The 16,826-nt window shown below is 51.8% G+C and overlaps 2 protein-coding genes across 2 annotated transcripts; one reads left to right on the top strand and one right to left on the bottom strand.

Moving 5' to 3' along the window:
- Positions 1 to 1,709: 1,709 nt before the first annotated feature.
- On the top strand, positions 1,710 to 12,120 carry RASL12 (RAS like family 12). Its single transcript, XM_008068318.1, has 4 exons — positions 1,710 to 1,766; positions 7,858 to 7,931; positions 8,591 to 8,781; positions 11,657 to 12,120. Exons 2-4 carry the CDS (start codon positions 7,914 to 7,916, stop codon positions 12,030 to 12,032), a joined length of 585 nt encoding a protein of 194 aa, XP_008066509.1. The 5' UTR covers positions 1,710 to 1,766; positions 7,858 to 7,913; the 3' UTR covers positions 12,033 to 12,120.
- Positions 12,121 to 13,795: 1,675 nt separating this feature from the next.
- On the bottom strand, positions 13,796 to 16,194 carry SLC51B (solute carrier family 51 beta subunit). The gene is made up of 3 exons (XM_008068320.1): positions 16,098 to 16,194; positions 15,268 to 15,358; positions 13,796 to 14,003 (listed from the first exon to the last, which is right to left on the bottom strand). The coding sequence occupies exons 1-3, from the start codon at positions 16,192 to 16,194 to the stop codon at positions 13,796 to 13,798; spliced, it is 396 nt and encodes a 131-aa protein (XP_008066511.1).
- Positions 16,195 to 16,826: the final 632 nt, after the last annotated feature.

Raw genomic sequence — 16,826 nt, 5'->3', positions numbered from 1 at the left:
TCGTCCCTCTCCCTGCCTCTCTCCGTGTCGCTCCGTCCTCCACCCAGCTCTTTTGCCGCCAGTCCCCCCATCTCTTCTCCCTGGACTGGCAATCGGTCTTGGCGGCAGGCCCCGACAGGGCCTGCTGTGCACCCATCTCCAGCCAGGGCTCGTAGCCTTACCACTCCCTGGGGAAGGAGTCCTGTCCTACTCCCTGTCTACACAACCTCTCCGAAGGGAGCTGGTAGAAGTTACCCGCTATTGTGATTTCTCAGGGAAGAGCCACCGCCCCACTCTCCACCCCAATTCCGTGGGGTTCTGGGACAAACTGTGCACACGTATCACGTGTTTGTTTCAGGCCAGACCCTCTCTTGACTTTCTGGAAACACACCCAGATGCTTGGGACTTGTCCCTGATGAACCGAGATCTTGGGCTTCCATTAGGATAATTTCTGTCAACAGATCTCTGCCTTCACCACTCTTGGCAGCTGGAGCCCAGACTCTGGATGGGGGTGGGGTGTCACCAGAGGAGAAGGGTCTGCCGCTCCCCAGCCACCCAGCTCCAGACAGCTGAAGGCGGGAAGGCAGATAGGGCTCCTCTGCTGGCTGTTTTTCCCAGTTTAGATGTTAGGGAGGCCACCCTGGACTCAGGTGATTGTGGGCCTCCTTCCCCAGAGTGTTCTTGGAGACTCCATGGGGGCTGCTCTGATTCGGAAGCCAGCCCCCTTCCTTCAGAGAGAAGACTCTGAATCTGGTTTGCCTACAGAAAAGATTTGCCTATTCCCTTTAACAATCATATTGTTATCTCTGTTGCTGGTATGGTATAGCCGGTGACTACATGAAAGGAAGAATTTCAATTTTAAAATATGTATTCCCTGGATATTGTTTGCAAAGTGACATTTGTCAGGAATCCTAGAAAAGAATTTCAAGGATTTTCTTAAAAATATCACATTCTTTTTGAAGACTCCAGTATAATAGTTGGCTGGCCCTTGTTTTATGTGACTAAACTCAACCTATTCAGAATGAGTTCTGTTCTTGGGTTCCACTGGAGAGAATGCCATTTCTAGAGTTTTACATTCTGCCAAGACAGCTATGTTGAGTGTGAGGGTCCCAGAGAGTAGAAACTTGAGATGTAGAAGAGCACAACGAGGGTGTGCTTACTTGGGGCTCAGAGCTCGCCTGGAGATCCCAGGTGCTCAGGGTTCACAGCTCCCCAGGGAGCATGGCCACTGGCCACCTCTGCTCCTTCTCTGTTTTTGGCTTGTAGCCAAAGCTGGAATAAATGCCCATGCTTCAGAATCTTTGTGACTTATCCAGGGTGGAGGGGTTCTCTTGGTTAAGTTAGGGTGAAGGGGAGGCAGTGTGCTGACAGTCCCTGAGGGGCTTTTCCTCACTTTAGTTGGGGTTTCACCAGGCTGACCCTAAAGTAACTGGTGATGTGGGTCCTGACTGCTGAGTTCCTGTCTTAATAAACTCCCTTTGGGCTTGCCTCTCATTGCTTTTCTTGCCAGGAAAAAAAAAAATCCCAGGGTGCAGCTAGCGGGACTCAGCTCCTCATATTTCTGATTTCTTCCAAGCCTTTCAAACCAGCTCCTCAGTTCCCAGCCTCATTTCCTGAGGGAGCTGAGCTTGGTGTCAGCCAGGGATCAGATGGGGCCTCCCTAAAACTCGAGGGGTGGGTAGCTGGACAGGACAAGGGACACTGAGCCAACCTATTTCTGCTTTTTACAGCCCTGACCGTGAAGTTTCTGACCAAGAGATTTATCAGCGAATATGACCCCAACTTGGGTAAGATGCCACTTACCCCTGTGCCTCCTGCTGCCTCCCCCATAGTGCTCCCCTATGGTGTGTGGACCCTGGCCACAACTGCACACTGGGATGCAGAAGGGAGGAGCCACCAGGATGACTCAGCTCATGAGGGAAATTTTTTTTTTTTGAATCAGAGTCTCATTCTGTCACCCAGACTGGAGTGCAGTGGCACACTCACGGCTACCGCAGCCTCGACCTGCTGGACTCAGGCGATCCTTCCACCTCAGCCTTCCAAGTAGCTGGAACCACACGGGTGCATGCCACTACACTTGGATAATTTTTTGATTTATTGTAGAGATGAGGTCTTGCCAAGTTACCACGTTGGTCTCGAACCCCTGGGCTCAGGCAGTCTTCTTGCCTCCACCTCCCTAAGTGCTGGAATGACAGGTGTGAGCCACTGTGCCTAGCCGGAAAATGTTTTAAGTGCCAGAAATATCCCTTCCACAGCCCACCCAGACGACTTGGGGGTTGGCCCAATTCAGAGAACTGAGAGAGACTGATTTGCCCTAAAATATGAGGTGTGATGAGACAAAAAAACAAAACACAGCAAAACAAAATGTAACAGAATGTCCATGTCTAAATAGGTGCTGTTCTTCAAGGTGGTCACTCAGTGGTCTTTTCCAGAAAAGCTGGACAAGACATTTGAAAAATTCTCTAGGAGTGCTGGCTTCTGAACCAATTTTTGAACCACAGGAGAAAACTAGTTTTGGTTTATAGTCGAATCATGATATATTGGGAAAAAGAGATGTTTTGATGTCTGTCAGAACTGTGCTGAATTCTGCCTGACTCTGCCACTTATTAGCTGTGCAACCTTGAGCCAGTCATCCAGCCTCTCTGAACTACTGATTCCTTATCATTAAAATGGGCATAAAATACCTATCTCAGAGAATTACTGTGAGGACTAATAAATAACACATGTAAAAAATCGAGTCTGGACCTTGACCCTTGACCCATAGTAGACACTTGACGTGTCTTTGTTTTTTCTTCCTCCTCTAATGTCTTCCCATGCATGGTAGCTGAGAATATCTCTGATGAATCAAGTCAGTGTTTCTGAACACTATTTTTTTTTATTAATCAATATTTTTTATTATGGTTTTGTGGGGTACAGGTAAGGGTTAGGTTCTGAACACTATTTTTAGCAGCATGACCTTTTCCTAAATCAACCTCTCACGTGGAACCCTGATATCTAAAACAAATAAAAGCAGAATTTTGCTTGCGGAAATGTAGCCTACAGCTCACGTTGATCACATCTGTCTATTGTACATTATCCACTGAGAGCACCAGGTGTCCAGATGATCTCGCTGCTTGAAAATGGATGTTGCAGTTTTGGATTATTTTCCTCAATAAAAACTGAATAAAGTATTTCTGGAGGGGCAGCCCCCCAAAGAGAGCTGGGGCTGTGTGGTACAAGCTGAACTCAGGCCTCTGGTGTGATATCACCACTGCCACACCTGGAGGAAAGAGCACCTGGGCCCAGCAGAGCCCATCTGCCCGGTAGTTTAGGAGGAGAGTGCTGAATCTGGTGTTGGGCAGGAGGAGGCCTCAGGCTCTTTAGTCCCATGGTTTAAAACATGGTTTCCTTGGGTAGCAGAATCCCTTCCTCCAAATCTTAAACAGAGCCCCAGAGTGTCAAGCAGAGCAGTGGAGGGGTTCTCTTGGCACTTAAAACATTTTCTGGCCAGGCACACAGTGGCTCACACCTGTCATCCCAGCACTTTGGGAGGTGGAGGCAAGAAGACTGCCTGAGCCCAGGGGTTCGAGACCAACGTGGGTAACTTGGCGAGACCTCATCTCTACAATAAATCAAAAAATTATCCAAGTGTAGTGGCATGCACCCGTGTGGTTCCAGTTACTTGGAAGGCTGAGGTGGAAGGATCGCCTGAGTCCAAGTTAGGGGTGAAGGGCCGGCGGTATGCTGACAGTCCCCGAGGGGCTTGTTCCTCAAGCTGTGTGACCACCTGTGCCTTGGCAAACCCCTTGGGGCGGCTGTGGAGGAGAGGGCCCAAGGGGCCAAGGCCTCTGGGCCAAGGTCACGGGGTGAGTCCAAGAGGTGCCCCTTTGACAGTGAAGATGGGCCTCTGAGAGCCAAGGCCGGAGGCTGTGGTGTTTTGCTGGGGAGGTGTTGGGGAGGCCAGAATGTGGGCGGGAGCTAGGAGGAGGAATTGAGGACAGAGGTGAGAGCCGAGGGAGAGTAACAGGCGCACAGGCCTCAAGAGACATGTTCTGCCTGGTTCAGAGACTGCATGGGTCATGCTTATGCTCATTATTAATTCTTCCTTCTGATCTGAAATTCACATGTATCTGAGCATTCTGTGTTCTTCCTGGCATGCCACCTTCAGTCTCTTCCTCCCTGCCCCCAGTCCCTACTCTCCACGGGATCCCACAGGACGAGCCTGTTGCCTGGTGGTTTGAGGTTTCTACTGAGTGATGTGGGAGTTCTGGCCTGCTCATGGAAGGCATGGTGAGACTGGACGCGGGCAGCCCCGCCATGGTTAGTCTCAACAGCCTTTGGTCTGTCACTTCACAGAGAACCCACAAACTAGAGAGCAGACACTCTGGGAGCTGGTGCAACTCCTCAGAGCTTCTCCTGGGAAGAGCCTAAACATTCCGGTCACTGTTCCATTGTTGGTTCCAGCACCAGTGGAAGCTGTGGGATCAGAGCCTTTCCTCCTATGGAGAAAGGTCTAAATACTCAAGGGGGGGTGGGGGAGCAGGAATTAGTCATCAGGCAGATGTTGGCAAAAGAACTCTGCCTTTTTCCTAGGTCTGCTGAGAGCCTGAGCTCACTAGGGGAGCCTTGTGAGGGGAGAGAGTCATTCCCATTTCCAGCATATAGCTCCGTACTAGGCATAACATAGAGGCACTAACCACGGGGTTGAATTTTGGTTTTAGAGTTACCTTTTTTTTTAGTTGGGGTCTCACTCTGTCACCCTGGCTAGAGTGCAGTGGCATGATCATAGCTCACTGCAGTCTCAACCTCCTGGGCTCAGGTGATCCTTCTGCCTCTGTCTCCTGAGTAGTTGGGACTACAGGTATGTGCCACCACATCCAGTTTTAAATTATTTAATTTTTTTTTGTAGAGATGAGGCTGGTCTTGAACTCCTGGGCTCAAGCAATCCTCCTACCTCGGCCTCTCAAATTGCTGGGGCTACAGGTATAAGCTACCACATCCAACCTAGGATTACCCTTTAAAAAACAACTTCTATTATTGGTCCCATTTCACAGATGGAGAAACTGAGGCAGAGAGTTCAGTGATTTTCCTAAGATTATGGTGATTCCCAGGTACAAAGGAAGATGAGATACTACTCCAGTTGCCCTGCATGGGGGGCCACCTAATGCTATAGAGGGCCTGAAGGCAGAGGTCTGTGGCACGGGGCTCTCTGAGCCTCAGTTTCCCCATCCAGAAGATGGGGCTAAGAGACTGTGCTCTGTGTAAGAACTGCATTGTGTTTGTGGGCTATGCCTGTTGTAGCCAGCAGGAACTGAGAGATTCAAAGCCTGTGGGAGGGCTCTGCCTGCACTGAGCCCCCAGGACCAGGTAGGGATCTCTAGGAGAATATTCTCTCATGAGAGGCCTTGACTGGGGAGAATGCGGGCCTGTCACTCCTTGTGACCTCAGCCTGCTATAGCAAGGACATGGGCACCATTTCTGAGGCATCACCCTACACACATAATGATCACAGCTTCTTTGGTGCCTTTAAAGCTATTATTATTTCTGTAAATGAGGGAAAAGTACTTTGGGAAACAACTCTCTGTCAGCATGAAAATCCATAGCATGTGAATTAGAGGTAGGAATTATGAGGCTCATATACTTAAGGACAGCAGAGTACTCTGAGGCAGTGTCTTGGTGGTGAGAAGGTGGCTATTACTGTGACTGGAGAGGCTGGACAGCATGAGCTCCAGGACTTCTTCCACCTCACCCATCCATGCTTCATATCCCCAGCTGGGCTGGCGCTTCTGGGAGGAACTGCAGACCCTCCAGGGGGTCCCAATAGAGGCAGCCCAGTCTAGAAGCCCTGAGTTTTTTTCTTTCTGCTGGCAGGGTGTGGCCTTGGGTGACTTTCCTCCTCCTCTGGGCCTCACCTTGTCATCCTTCTGCAGTGGAAGTAAGAGCAGCCTTGTAAGACTGTTGTGCTGTGAGGGACAGGAGACCAAGGCTGGGCTAGTGCCATTTGCTAGGCTGGGCAGGACACTGTGTTTCTTGGTTGGGGGAGGGATGTCTAATGGGCACATCAGACAACTTTGGCAGAAAAATAATGACAAATCTGAACAAGATGTAGGCATCTAAGGCAGTTCTTCGTGGACCAAATATAGTTAAACATTTGGGGCATAGTTTCCATTAGATTTTTTTTGTCTTTGCATAAGAGTGGGTATTTCTCCAAGTCCCCAAAGCCAGCCGGGGGCAAGAAGTTGTCTGTGATTCATGCTGGATGCTAGTGGACCTGGAGTGTGTCCAGGCCTGGTGTGGCTGCCAGTGGCCCTCAGAGAGTAGTGAATGCTTGTCAATCCAGCCTGGGGGTGGGGGAATGGGTTGCTCTCTCATAGTGGTTACTGCCAGGAAGGCAGAGGGTATCCCAGTTCTGCCAAGAAGGGTCGCTTCTAGGGCCAGTAGGGGCAGGGGACACTCAGGGAAAGGTAGGGACAAGTGCACCCAAGATGTGGGCCAGTGGCACTCAGGTGGAGGCAGAGAGCGTACCTGCCAGCATCCTCCTCTGACCCTTGCTTCTTCCTTTGGTTTGAGGTCACGAGAACGAAGAAAACCCCAAAACTCAAGAAATCCAAGTAAGGCTGGTAGTGTAGTTCCTAGTATGATGCCAATGTCAGGTTTTTGGCTTTGATCCCTGTATTATGGTCATGTAAGGTGATTGGGGGAAGCCGAGAGACACACGTGTGGGAACTCTATATTATTTCACAACCTCTACACAAGTCTAAAATTACTTCAAAATGTAAAAATAAAAAATCACCTGGACATGTGGTTCTGCCCTGTTTGCTTGGGAGCACCATGGTCCCCTCTGCCCTTCACCAGATGGTGATGTTGGTCCAGGCCCCTACCCAGCCCTTGCAGAGTGCTGAAAGATGGGATGTTAGAGGAGCTATAGAGACATGTGCTGAGCACAGTGCCTGACATAGAGCCAGGGCTTGGAAACGGTCATCCCACGAGAGCACAGCATTCCCAGTTAAAACGCAGACATGGCCTCAGTGTGCTGAAGTGGCTCAGCCTCAGCACATAGCTACAACATAGCTGAAGTTGAGTGTGATTCCATATTTCCACAGGTGTGAGCATGGTGGTTCACACCTGTAATCCCAGCACCTTGGGATGGTGATGCAGGAGGATGGCTTGACCCTAGGAGTTCAAGACCAACATGGGCTGAGCATGGTGGCACACAACTGTAGTTCCAGCTACTCAGGAGGCTGAGGAGGGAAGATCTTCTGAGCCTGGGAGGTCAAGGCTGTAGTGAACCGTGATTATGCCACTGCACTTCAGCCAGGGCAACAAAGTGAGACCCTGACACACACACAAAAAAGGAAAATAAAGGGACTTTGGTTCCACATTTCTAGCTTAAAACACCAGGTACCTATGCTGTCAACAAGGCTTATTTGTAAAACTTTCTTGGAACTTCTACATGGGATCTGACTGTCTGCCCTCCATCATGCCATATACTTCTTTCTCCTTGTCTTCTACAGGGCCAGGAGGGTGGTTGAGAGGAAGAGGTCAGAAGCCTGGGGTTCAGGGCTGCAGGAGCCAGCAGGGCAGCTCCTGAGACTGTGCTGCCCAATGGACCCGGGGGCTGCTCCCTGCCTCCTGCTGGCTTCCTGCATGGGCCCAGAACACAGGCCTGACCCCCAAGGCGAGTTCTGCGAGTGACCACTGTACCTGCAGGCAAAGCAGAATCTCCTTGGTAGGATGTTCTGCCTGCACCTTCCATGGGGATGAGAGCCAAGGACATTCCAGGGGTCTCAGTCCTGGAGCAGCTCCTGAGGGCTGCTCACATAGGGGTCCTGCACAGAGGGAAGCTTGAAGGTAGCCCCAGTTCACTGTGTCTGACCTGGCTGACCACCTGTGTTACAGAGGACACCTACAGCTCTGAAGAGACTGTGGACCACCAGCCTGTTCACTTGAGGGTCATGGATACTGCAGACCTGGTAAATTCCTCCCATTGCACCCAGAGAGCTAAGAATCAGTGTAGCCTCCTAAGGAGAAGTCCTAGTCCAGAGTGGGGGCCTCAGATGAGGAATTTGTGCTGTGTGGCCCTGAATGATGTGCTGATCTTTCTGGGCCCAAATCCTTCATTTGCCACATGGGAAGGCTGGGACAGGGCCTGATGATTGTTGGTGTCAACTCTGAGAACCTGGGCCATGGCCTTTATGCCCCCGTCACCTGTTTACACAGATCCTCTGGTGAGAGCTCCTCAGGCCAAGTTCTCCCCAACATACTCATCCCTCATGCCCTCGCCACCCTTGCCAGTTATTCTCAGAAGTTGAAGGGGCTACGTGAACCTGACCCAATACTGGCAGTGCCCAGAGACAGCCAAGCCTCTGTAGAGGCCATGCCAGAGTCTTTGGCTTTGTGCCCCAGGGGCCAAGGTCTCCAAGGCTCTGACTGTGGGGTGGGAGATTCATGAGACAATGTCTCCTTTCACACCAAGCCAAATCAACACTCAAGTGCCCCTTTGAAAAGTGCTCTGCTGGGGAACAATATCCAGAGACCCAGGGGCAGGGAGGTGGGATGGGACAGCTCAGGTGAAAGCTTTGTCCTGACCCCGCTGCCCTGCCCCTGAGCGGGGTTTCTTTTCCTCACCCAGGACACCCCCAGGAACTGCGAGCGCTACCTGAACTGGGCCCATGCCTTCCTGGTGGTGTATAGCGTCGACAGCCGCCAGAGCTTCCAGGGAAGCAGTGGCTACCTGGAGCTGCTTGCTTGGCATGCGAAGGAGACACAGCGCAGCTGCCCGGCCCTGCTGCTGGGCAACAAACTGGACATGGCCCAGTATAGGTGAGCATAGCATATCCCCTGCTCCCCAAGCCCATGATCCTCATCTGTAAAGGCAGGTGGCACCTGCAGGTCTCCGTCAGCAGCTGAGAACAGTCCTCTGGACTAGTGGAAGGGATTGTGTTGCGAGGGTCTGGCAGGCACTGGTCTTCCAGACAGTTAAGGACGGGAAGGGATTGAAGCCTGTGAAGAGATGCACTCCTTCCACCTTTTTGGGTCTCTGTGGTATCTCTTGGACTCACCCTTTCTTGCCCGGGTCTATGGGACCTTCTGTCCTATTCCCAGTAGCTGACATCATTCAGTGCCCAAGTCCAGGTCTAGGGAGAGAGACTTTGATTGGCTCCTTGGGTCAGCCATCTGCTTTGTCCGACCTGCTCTTGCCTCACCCAAGCACCGCTCCCTTACTCCCAACTCCCATGGTTGATTGTGATGGGGGCAGGCTCTTTTAGAAGGGGTTGGGCTTGAATTGGAGGTCACAGACAGGGCCAGAACAGAGTACTGCAGCTGCATTTTGCTTGGTGGGCCCCGTGTTTGAAAAGACCCAGTACTGGAATGCTTGGAGGTAGGATGTGCTCTCTTTAGCTAAGCCTGGGCCTCCCCATCCCCTGGTCTACCTCCACACTTTGAAATCATGATGCTGATGCCTGGAGAGTAATTCCACAAGATTTCTCCAACACTGACATCTGTCCTGTGTGGCCAATCCACCGGTAAGGGGTGGCACCTTCTGCTAGTCTTCTACCCGTGCCTCCTTACTCACGGCTGCTCAGTCCTGCTTCCCCAGGGCCAAGGGCACAACGGGTGGTATTACCATGTAGGACACTTTGTTCAGAACAGGTCAGGTGGGCAGAGGGAAAGGGCAGTGTGTACTTGTGAAGGGGAACCTCAGCAAGGGGTCTTCCAAAGCAGGTCAGGCCCTCAGACCCAGTTCTGTCTCAGGGAACGAGGGAAGTTGTGTGATCTGAAAGTAGTCTTTGAGGAATTGGCAGGTTGGCAGTTCCTCAAAGGTCAGAAGACTGGATTGTGAACAGGCCAGTTTTCAATATGGAGGAAAAAGCTACAGATCTCTCTTTCGACTCCAGTCATGGCCAAAGGGATCATTTAAAAATGATTTGTGAGCAAATAACAGAGAATATGTGGCTCAAATGAGGCAGCATCAGTTCCCTAGGAATGGGTTATGACAAGGTATCCCCATTTTGTTCTTTGTTTAAGTCCCACGTTTAGTGGATTAGGATTTGGTGAGCACCTTGAATCTGTCAGCCGAGCATCAGTCCCTGTCTCCCATGACTGACTTGCAACTAAAAGGCTGAAATGTGGGCTAGGGCAGTACTTCCCAAGCTGTTGGCCACATTTTCACCAGGATGCAACAAAATAAGAAAAAGGACAACGTCATGTGCCCGTCACCCACTCTCACACATGGGTGCATGAGTGGGGTTCTTGTTTCTGGAAATTCATGATTCAAGCCCTCACAATGACAAAGTTGCAGATTCAAGCTTATTCCAAAAACATCTAATACCAAGTATTCTTTCGAAAGGGGTTTCTCAGGAAGTGGGGAGCCTCAGACAGGATGCCAACCCTGAATGGGGTGTGGATTCCTCCCTGGTCCTTTTTGTCCCAGTCCCTCTCTCTGATGACCCCCACCATGCCGCAGTGCCCTGGGCAGCTAGTCCCATTCTGGCCCCCTGCGCCTGCCAAAGTAACCTTGGCTCAGAAATCCTTTTCTACCACTACTCGCTCAAGTCTCTTGCCTTGCAGACTGTGCCTTCATCTTCGAGGATGGTTGGGGCAACTCAGCAGAGGGCCCGGAGGATTCAGCCAGTAGAACCTCAGCCCCCAGGCCTCAGGGATCACTATCTTTTCCCTCTGCTGAACCTATGACCTACCCGAGAATCAGTCTTCTCCTTTCTCCCACCTCAATTCCCATGGTTTTCTAGTCAGAAGCTCCCAGAACCTTCCCAGCTTCAGATCTTCTGTCTTGCCATCACAGGATGTGGTGCGGGACCAGGCTGGAATCAGCACCGCTCCCTCCTTTTCCTTTCCTCACTGTGAAATGTTGTCCCCTCTGCTCTCTCCTGCTCCTTCCTGACTGGGTAGACAGATTCTCCATAAGCTATGAGAGCTCTGCCACCCACAGGCTTCCAGAGTCCAAACAGCAGCTTCTCTCCAGAGCTCATCCCACAAGCCAGGGCTGTGGGCGGCCCATTTCCCGCCCAAGAGGCTGTGTTGGGACAGTGGAGTGATGGGACTGGGAATGGCCACAGGTGGGATCTAGCATGGGGGAGGTTGGACCAGTTCCTCTCTGATGCTCATCCTCTTCCTAAATTCTGGCTTTGGCGACATCAGCCACAACTTACTGAGCACTGACTCTGTGCCGGCTACCATACTAAGTAAACATTGACACACATTAATTTTTTTTTTTTTGAGTCTGAGTCTCACTCTGTTGTCAAGGCTGGAGTGCAGTGGCACACTCACGGTCACAGCAGCCTCCACCTGCTGGACTCAGGTGATCCTTCTGCCTCAGCCTTCCAAGTAACTAGAACTACAGGCATGTGTCACCATGCCTGGCTAATTTTTCTTGATTTACTGTAGAGACAAGGTCTTGCCTAATTGCCCAGGCTAGTCTTGAACCCCTGGGCTTAGGCAGTCCTCTTGTCTCTGCCTCCCAAAGTGCTGGGATGATGGGCATGAGCCACCGCACCCAACTGTCTTTCTTAACCTTAATCCCGAGAGGCTAATGTCATTATCCCATGGCACTGATGAGAAACAGCCTCAGGGAGGTGAAGATGACCCCTAGCCAGCTGGGGCAAGTGGGAAGAGGAGGTGCTATCTGCAGACTTGGAGCAGCCTCCTCCTGATGCCCGCTTCCCCCACTTCCTCACAGACAGGTCACCCAGGCAGAGGGTGCGGCGTTGGCCGGCAGGTTTGGGTGCCTGTTTTTCGAGGTCTCTGCCTGCCTGGACTTTGAGCATGTGCAGCACGTCTTCCATGAGGCTGTGCGAGAGGCCCGGCGGGAGCTGGAGAAGAGCCCCCTGGCCCGGCCCCTCTTCATCTCCGAGGAGAGGGCCCTGCCCCCGCAGGCTCCACTCACCCCACGGCATGGCCTTACCAGCTGCGCCTTCAACACGCTCTCCACTGCTAGTCTCAAGGAGATGCCTGCCGTGGCCCAGGCCAAGCTGGTCACGGTGAAGGCCTCCCGGGCCCAGAGCAAGCGCAAGGCACCCACTCTGACCCTGCTGAAGGGCTTCAAGATCTTCTGAGCGCCCCCCCAGGTCCCACGGGCCCCGGGGCTGGGCAGGGCTGCAAGACAGACAGGCTGGTCAACGCTAGGCTTTGCCTCTGATGGACCCATCGCCCTCGCCTCTGGTGGACTGCTGACCTTGTCTCCGGCACCAAGCAGCGTCCCTACACCCAGCTCACCATGTGAGAGGGAGGGTCGCATGGGAATGTGGCCCCTGATTCCTTCAGGCCATGGTCTCTCTGGTAACGGCCCCATCAGTGGCCCTGGAGGGAGACAACCACCGTGGTAGCCCAGACCTGGGGTCGACCTTCAGAAGGAAGAAATTTCAGTGTCCATCCTGCTTCCTCACCCCTTCCTCTCCAGCTACAGCCAGGCCAGCCGTGGCCCTCCGTGGATGGCCTGGGTGGACATTCTGAGAGGCTCAGAGGATGTTGGGCCAGAGGACTGTCAACAAGAACCACAGTCCCAGGGTCCTCGCGCCACCTAGTGGGCGAGAAAGGCAGGGCGGCCGCAGGTTTCAGGCAGGAGCCTGGCCCTCCAGTCATCTGCCGACCTCTCAGAAGCCCCAGGCCACAGAGCCCACAGTCTACACAGGGAAAATACAGTTAAAATAAGCCAATGAGACAAACTGGCTCGGGTTCCAGAACTCTGCCTCTCCACGAGGGTGGGGGCCTGTGGGTTGTCTGTCCAGTGCGGGAAGACTCCTGTGTTCTTTCAGCAGGGTCCCCTGTTTTCCCACCACTGAGAACCCTGTCAACAAGCTGTAAGGACCAGCCTCCGTAAGTGTACCGATCAAAACTGCAGAAGGAAGCTGTTCTCCAGGGAGCTCCCCAGGGCTCCAAGGAGACCACATGGGCAGCATCAGGCCCATCCTGGGGAACGGCCCCACTTGCTGGCAGAAACACAGCATGCTCATCTATAGTCTGGTTTGCGAGGACCCAACACCCTCAGCAACGGGTCTGAGTTTTCAAAGCTCACCTTTGTGAGATAAAAACAAAAGCATTTGGGGTTAGTCAAGTACATTTTGTGTAAATTATTTGGTGGTGTCACCATGGCTTCTACCAAAACACTTAGGCTCAGACATGGGATCAGATCACACCTTTGGATCCCGCTGTTAGCAAGAAAAGGCTCTCCAGAAGCAGGCAGTGCGATTGCTGTCTAACTTTGTTTACACAGGCCGTGTCCAGATCTTTAACAGACAAGCAGGGAAGGGAGAGAGCTCAGGGGCTGGAAAAGTTGGCAAGGGGAATTTGAGCCCAGACTCCTTCTCTCTCAGCAGTGTCAGGAGTTCACATTGAAAACAGCATCTCTAACCTGGTCTTCAGCTTCATTCTACAAATGGTGAGGCTGAGGTCAGAGGGAGACTGTGAACTACTCCAGACCACACGCTGAGCCTTAGCCAACTTCCTGGCCCACAGGCCAGCTGTGGGGATGTGCACTTTGCTCCGCACTGTGTGTACATGGGTGTGTGTGTGTGAGTGTGAGAGTATGTGTGTGTGAGAGAAAGAATGTGTGTGTGTGTGTGTGTGTGTGTGTGTGTGTGTGTGTGTGTGTGTGTACCACTGCCATTTGAACAGACTATGCAGTTCCAACTGCCCACTTCCAGGAGCATTTTAATAAAAGATTTTTTTTAAATAACAAAATTTCAGTTTGCTTGCTGTTCATTCATTGTATCTGCTCATTAGAAAATCAGGTTTCTCGGGAGAGACTGTAAAACTTTTCAGGCTACTGAGTTGAGCTCAGATCATGTGCCTGGTGTGGAGTGAGACATATTCTGAACTCTCAGTAGCTCTCAGCTTCTGGTGCATCTGGAAGGAGAACTGATGGGACATCTTTTTCCTGTAACTCAATTTCCACCTGGACCGAGCTTGGCTTTTCTGAGAGCAAAGTCTCTCTTAGGTTGTTTAGGCTGTTGTGATCCCTGTTTCCAGCTTCATCCAAATACAGGACTTCTGGAGTTTCTTTTTCTGGTGGCCATGTCTTTTGATTTCTGGGAGGAGAGGGAACAGTGTTGATCAGGGAGGCTGAGTGACTGGGGCAGACCAGGGTCTCCCAAATGGCTCAGAGAGTTTGAGGGAAAAATCCTACATGCACTGTGCAAATTGTCAGGGGAGAAGCGAGGATGGATTTGACGTTCCTTCGCAGAGATGCAGTTTACACCTGTGTATGTGTCATCTTGGGGAATCCACTGCCACCTGTGAGCTCACCTCTGCCACCCCCTTCCCGTATAGTTGGGGACATGTAGTTCAAAGAGGCCAAAGACACACATTCCTGGGATGTGCACTTAAGCCTCCCGACTCTGAGTCCTGTGTTCTTTTCACCAAATGGCATTGTCTCTGGCCCTTGGACTGTCATCCCACTTAGTGCAGATACTTGTCACCCTGTTCCCCATCCTCCTCACTACTGCAGGAAATTTCTCACTCATCTCCCTGCCTCTAGGGACTTCCTTCTCCAAACCAGCCTATGCTTAACATCAAATGTTTCTAAGATGCTGCCATGTATGCTTCACTCCACTTTCATTGGTTCCCACTGCCCACTTCCTTAACCTGACATTCCTTCCAGTTACTCCTACAAGTTGGTTCCAGCTATCCCCTCTCCAAGTTGATTTTACTCAAGATGCCCTCTAGACTTACTGGCCATATCAAAGGAACCTAACTGTGGAAGCTAACTGCCCAGAGGATCTTCTTGGGCCTACAGGAGCAGGCCTGTTGAGCCCATGGACAGCCATCTTGTCTCAGTGCTGACCTGCTGAGAGGGGTGGTTCCTGATAGGGTGAAAGGGGCATGCCTTTTTTTTTTTTTTTTTTTTGACAGAGTCTCACTCTGTCACCCAGGCTGGAGTGCAGTGGCACACTCATGACCACCCTAGCGGCAACCTGCTGGGCTCAGGTGATCCTTCCACCTCGGCCTTCCAAGTAGCTGGAACTACAGGTGCAAGCTACCACACTGGCTAACTTTTTTGATATATTGTAGAGATGAGGTCTCACCAAATTGCCCAGGCTGGTCACACTTCCTTCTTAATTGCGACACTCATTCAGGTTATACCTGCTTACTGGCTGTGACCAGGGGATGGTTATCAGAGACAGTTGGTTTTTATTTATTTATATTTTATAAGTAACTTTGGGTTCAACAGCAGGTCCTTAAAGGACCCTAAAGGCTACATTTTGTTATCCCAAAGCAAAAGTCACAGTCCCTAAGTGACCCCTGTGGGAAGGCCTCTCCTCTCTGGAGACTACCCCCAGATCAGCAGCTCACCTGTTTGCCTGGATGCTCCTTCCCAAGAGGACCATGCTTATCACAAGCACCACGGCTGCTAGGGCCAGGATGGAAATATTCCAAGGAGATGCTGGGTAGGGACGCAAAAGACAGAATCCTAATGAGCGGTCAGGCAGCTTTTCAGCTTGCTGTGGACCCAGCCCACAGCATCAGTTGTCCTTGTGGCAGAGACCCTAGTCAAAGATGAGCCCTTTGCCCTGGGGAACTCCTGTCTGATGGGTGGCAGTGAGAGACAGTATCTGGAGAAGACTCATCCAATGGGGAAGACAGCATGCAGTCAAGAAATAGTGGGGAAAGGGAGTGAGGGTGGGGAGGGAGGAGGCGGGCTGAGGTAACCTGCATAGTCTTCACTTCTGCCAGGAGCTGGCCCTGTGTAGTGTGAGGAAGGGAAGGAGGGAAGAAAGGGATGAAGGAAGGCAGGGAGGGGGAGGAAGGAGTGGCAGCTGAACAGAATTTAGCAGCTGCCCAGAGGTCACACACACAGTGACTACCTGACTTTGAGTTCTTGAGATTTACCCACACTATGGAAATGAAGCAGGGCCCAGTGAGAACAGCACCTGGTGCACAGTGGGCGCCTCATAAGTAGTTGTGATGGTTGAATGACTGTGTGAATGAGTGACCATGCCCTGAGAAAAGGAGGGTGTGGTTTAGCCAGACCCCTCTGGGTGCTGAGGCAGCCAGCCTCAGTCCCTATCTTAGAGACAATGTGCTGCCTGATGTGAAGGAGGTGACAATGTCAGGGGGCTTCAGCCAAGCTCTGCTCTGTGTGGAGCCACCCCTAGCCCCACCATCCATCTACCACCACTTACCATCTTCCACACGAAAAATCCACAGCATCTCTTCCAGCAGCTCCTGGGGCACCACGGTGCCAGCCGGGGCTCCAGTGGCCCCCTTGCTGTGCTCCATGTCCCTGCTTCTGGGTTGGGGGTGCTTCCAGCAGTGAGGTTCTTAGGCCCCTTGGCCCTAGCAGCCCTCTGGCCTCCTAGGCTCTGGTTCCTGAGCAGACCAGCCCTGAAGATCCCTGGAGATAAAGCAGAGGGCATGACTATCTATCCCACCCCCGCTGGACCTCCTCTCCACGCCCAAACCCAGATTTCCACTGGTCCAGTGTTATAGAATCCAAACAGCCCAAACCCAGGAGCAGGTGGGGCCTGGAGGGAAAGAGACTATAGAAGTGGCAGTAACTCAAATATATATATACATACCGATTCAGGGTCTTACTCTGTCAACCAGGCTGGAGTGCAGTGGTACAGTCATGGCTCACTGAAGCCTCGACTTCCTGGACTCAGGCAATCCTTTTGCCTCAGTCTCCCAAGTAGATAGAACTACAGGTGCATGCCACCATGTATGGCTAATTTTTAAAATTTTTTTGTAGAGACAAGGTTTTGCTATGTTGCCCAGGTTGGTCTCAAACTCCTGGGCTCAAGAAATGGTCCTGACTCGACCTCCTAAAGTGCTGGGATTACAAGTGTGAGCCACCGTTCCCAGCTTGATTCAGATCTTTATTCCAACCCACCACGTGTGGAGAAGCACTGATC

Source organism: Carlito syrichta, unplaced genomic scaffold (assembly GCF_000164805.1).
Source record: "Carlito syrichta isolate Samal-C Ts95f unplaced genomic scaffold, Tarsius_syrichta-2.0.1 Scaffold310114, whole genome shotgun sequence".
Classification (NCBI taxonomy): domain Eukaryota; kingdom Metazoa; phylum Chordata; class Mammalia; order Primates; family Tarsiidae; genus Carlito; species Carlito syrichta.
This window is presented reverse-complemented; position numbering and strand designations above follow the sequence as displayed.

Excerpts from the sequence above, each read along its gene's own strand:
- RASL12 (XM_008068318.1), top strand. Across the intron at positions 8,782-11,656 it reads CTGGACATGGCCCAGTATAG|ACAGGTCACCCAGGCAGAGG; the intron begins GTGAGCATAGCA and ends ACTTCCTCACAG.
- SLC51B (XM_008068320.1), bottom strand. The coding sequence starts at position 16,194 with ATGGAGCACAGCAAGGGGGCCACTGGAGCCCCGGCTGGCACCGTGGTG. Across the intron at positions 15,359-16,097 it reads GATTTTTCGTGTGGAAGATG|CATCTCCTTGGAATATTTCC; the intron begins GTAAGTGGTGGT and ends GTCCCTACCCAG. Across the intron at positions 14,004-15,267 it reads AGGAGCATCCAGGCAAACAG|AAATCAAAAGACATGGCCAC; the intron begins GTGAGCTGCTGA and ends CTCTCCTCCCAG.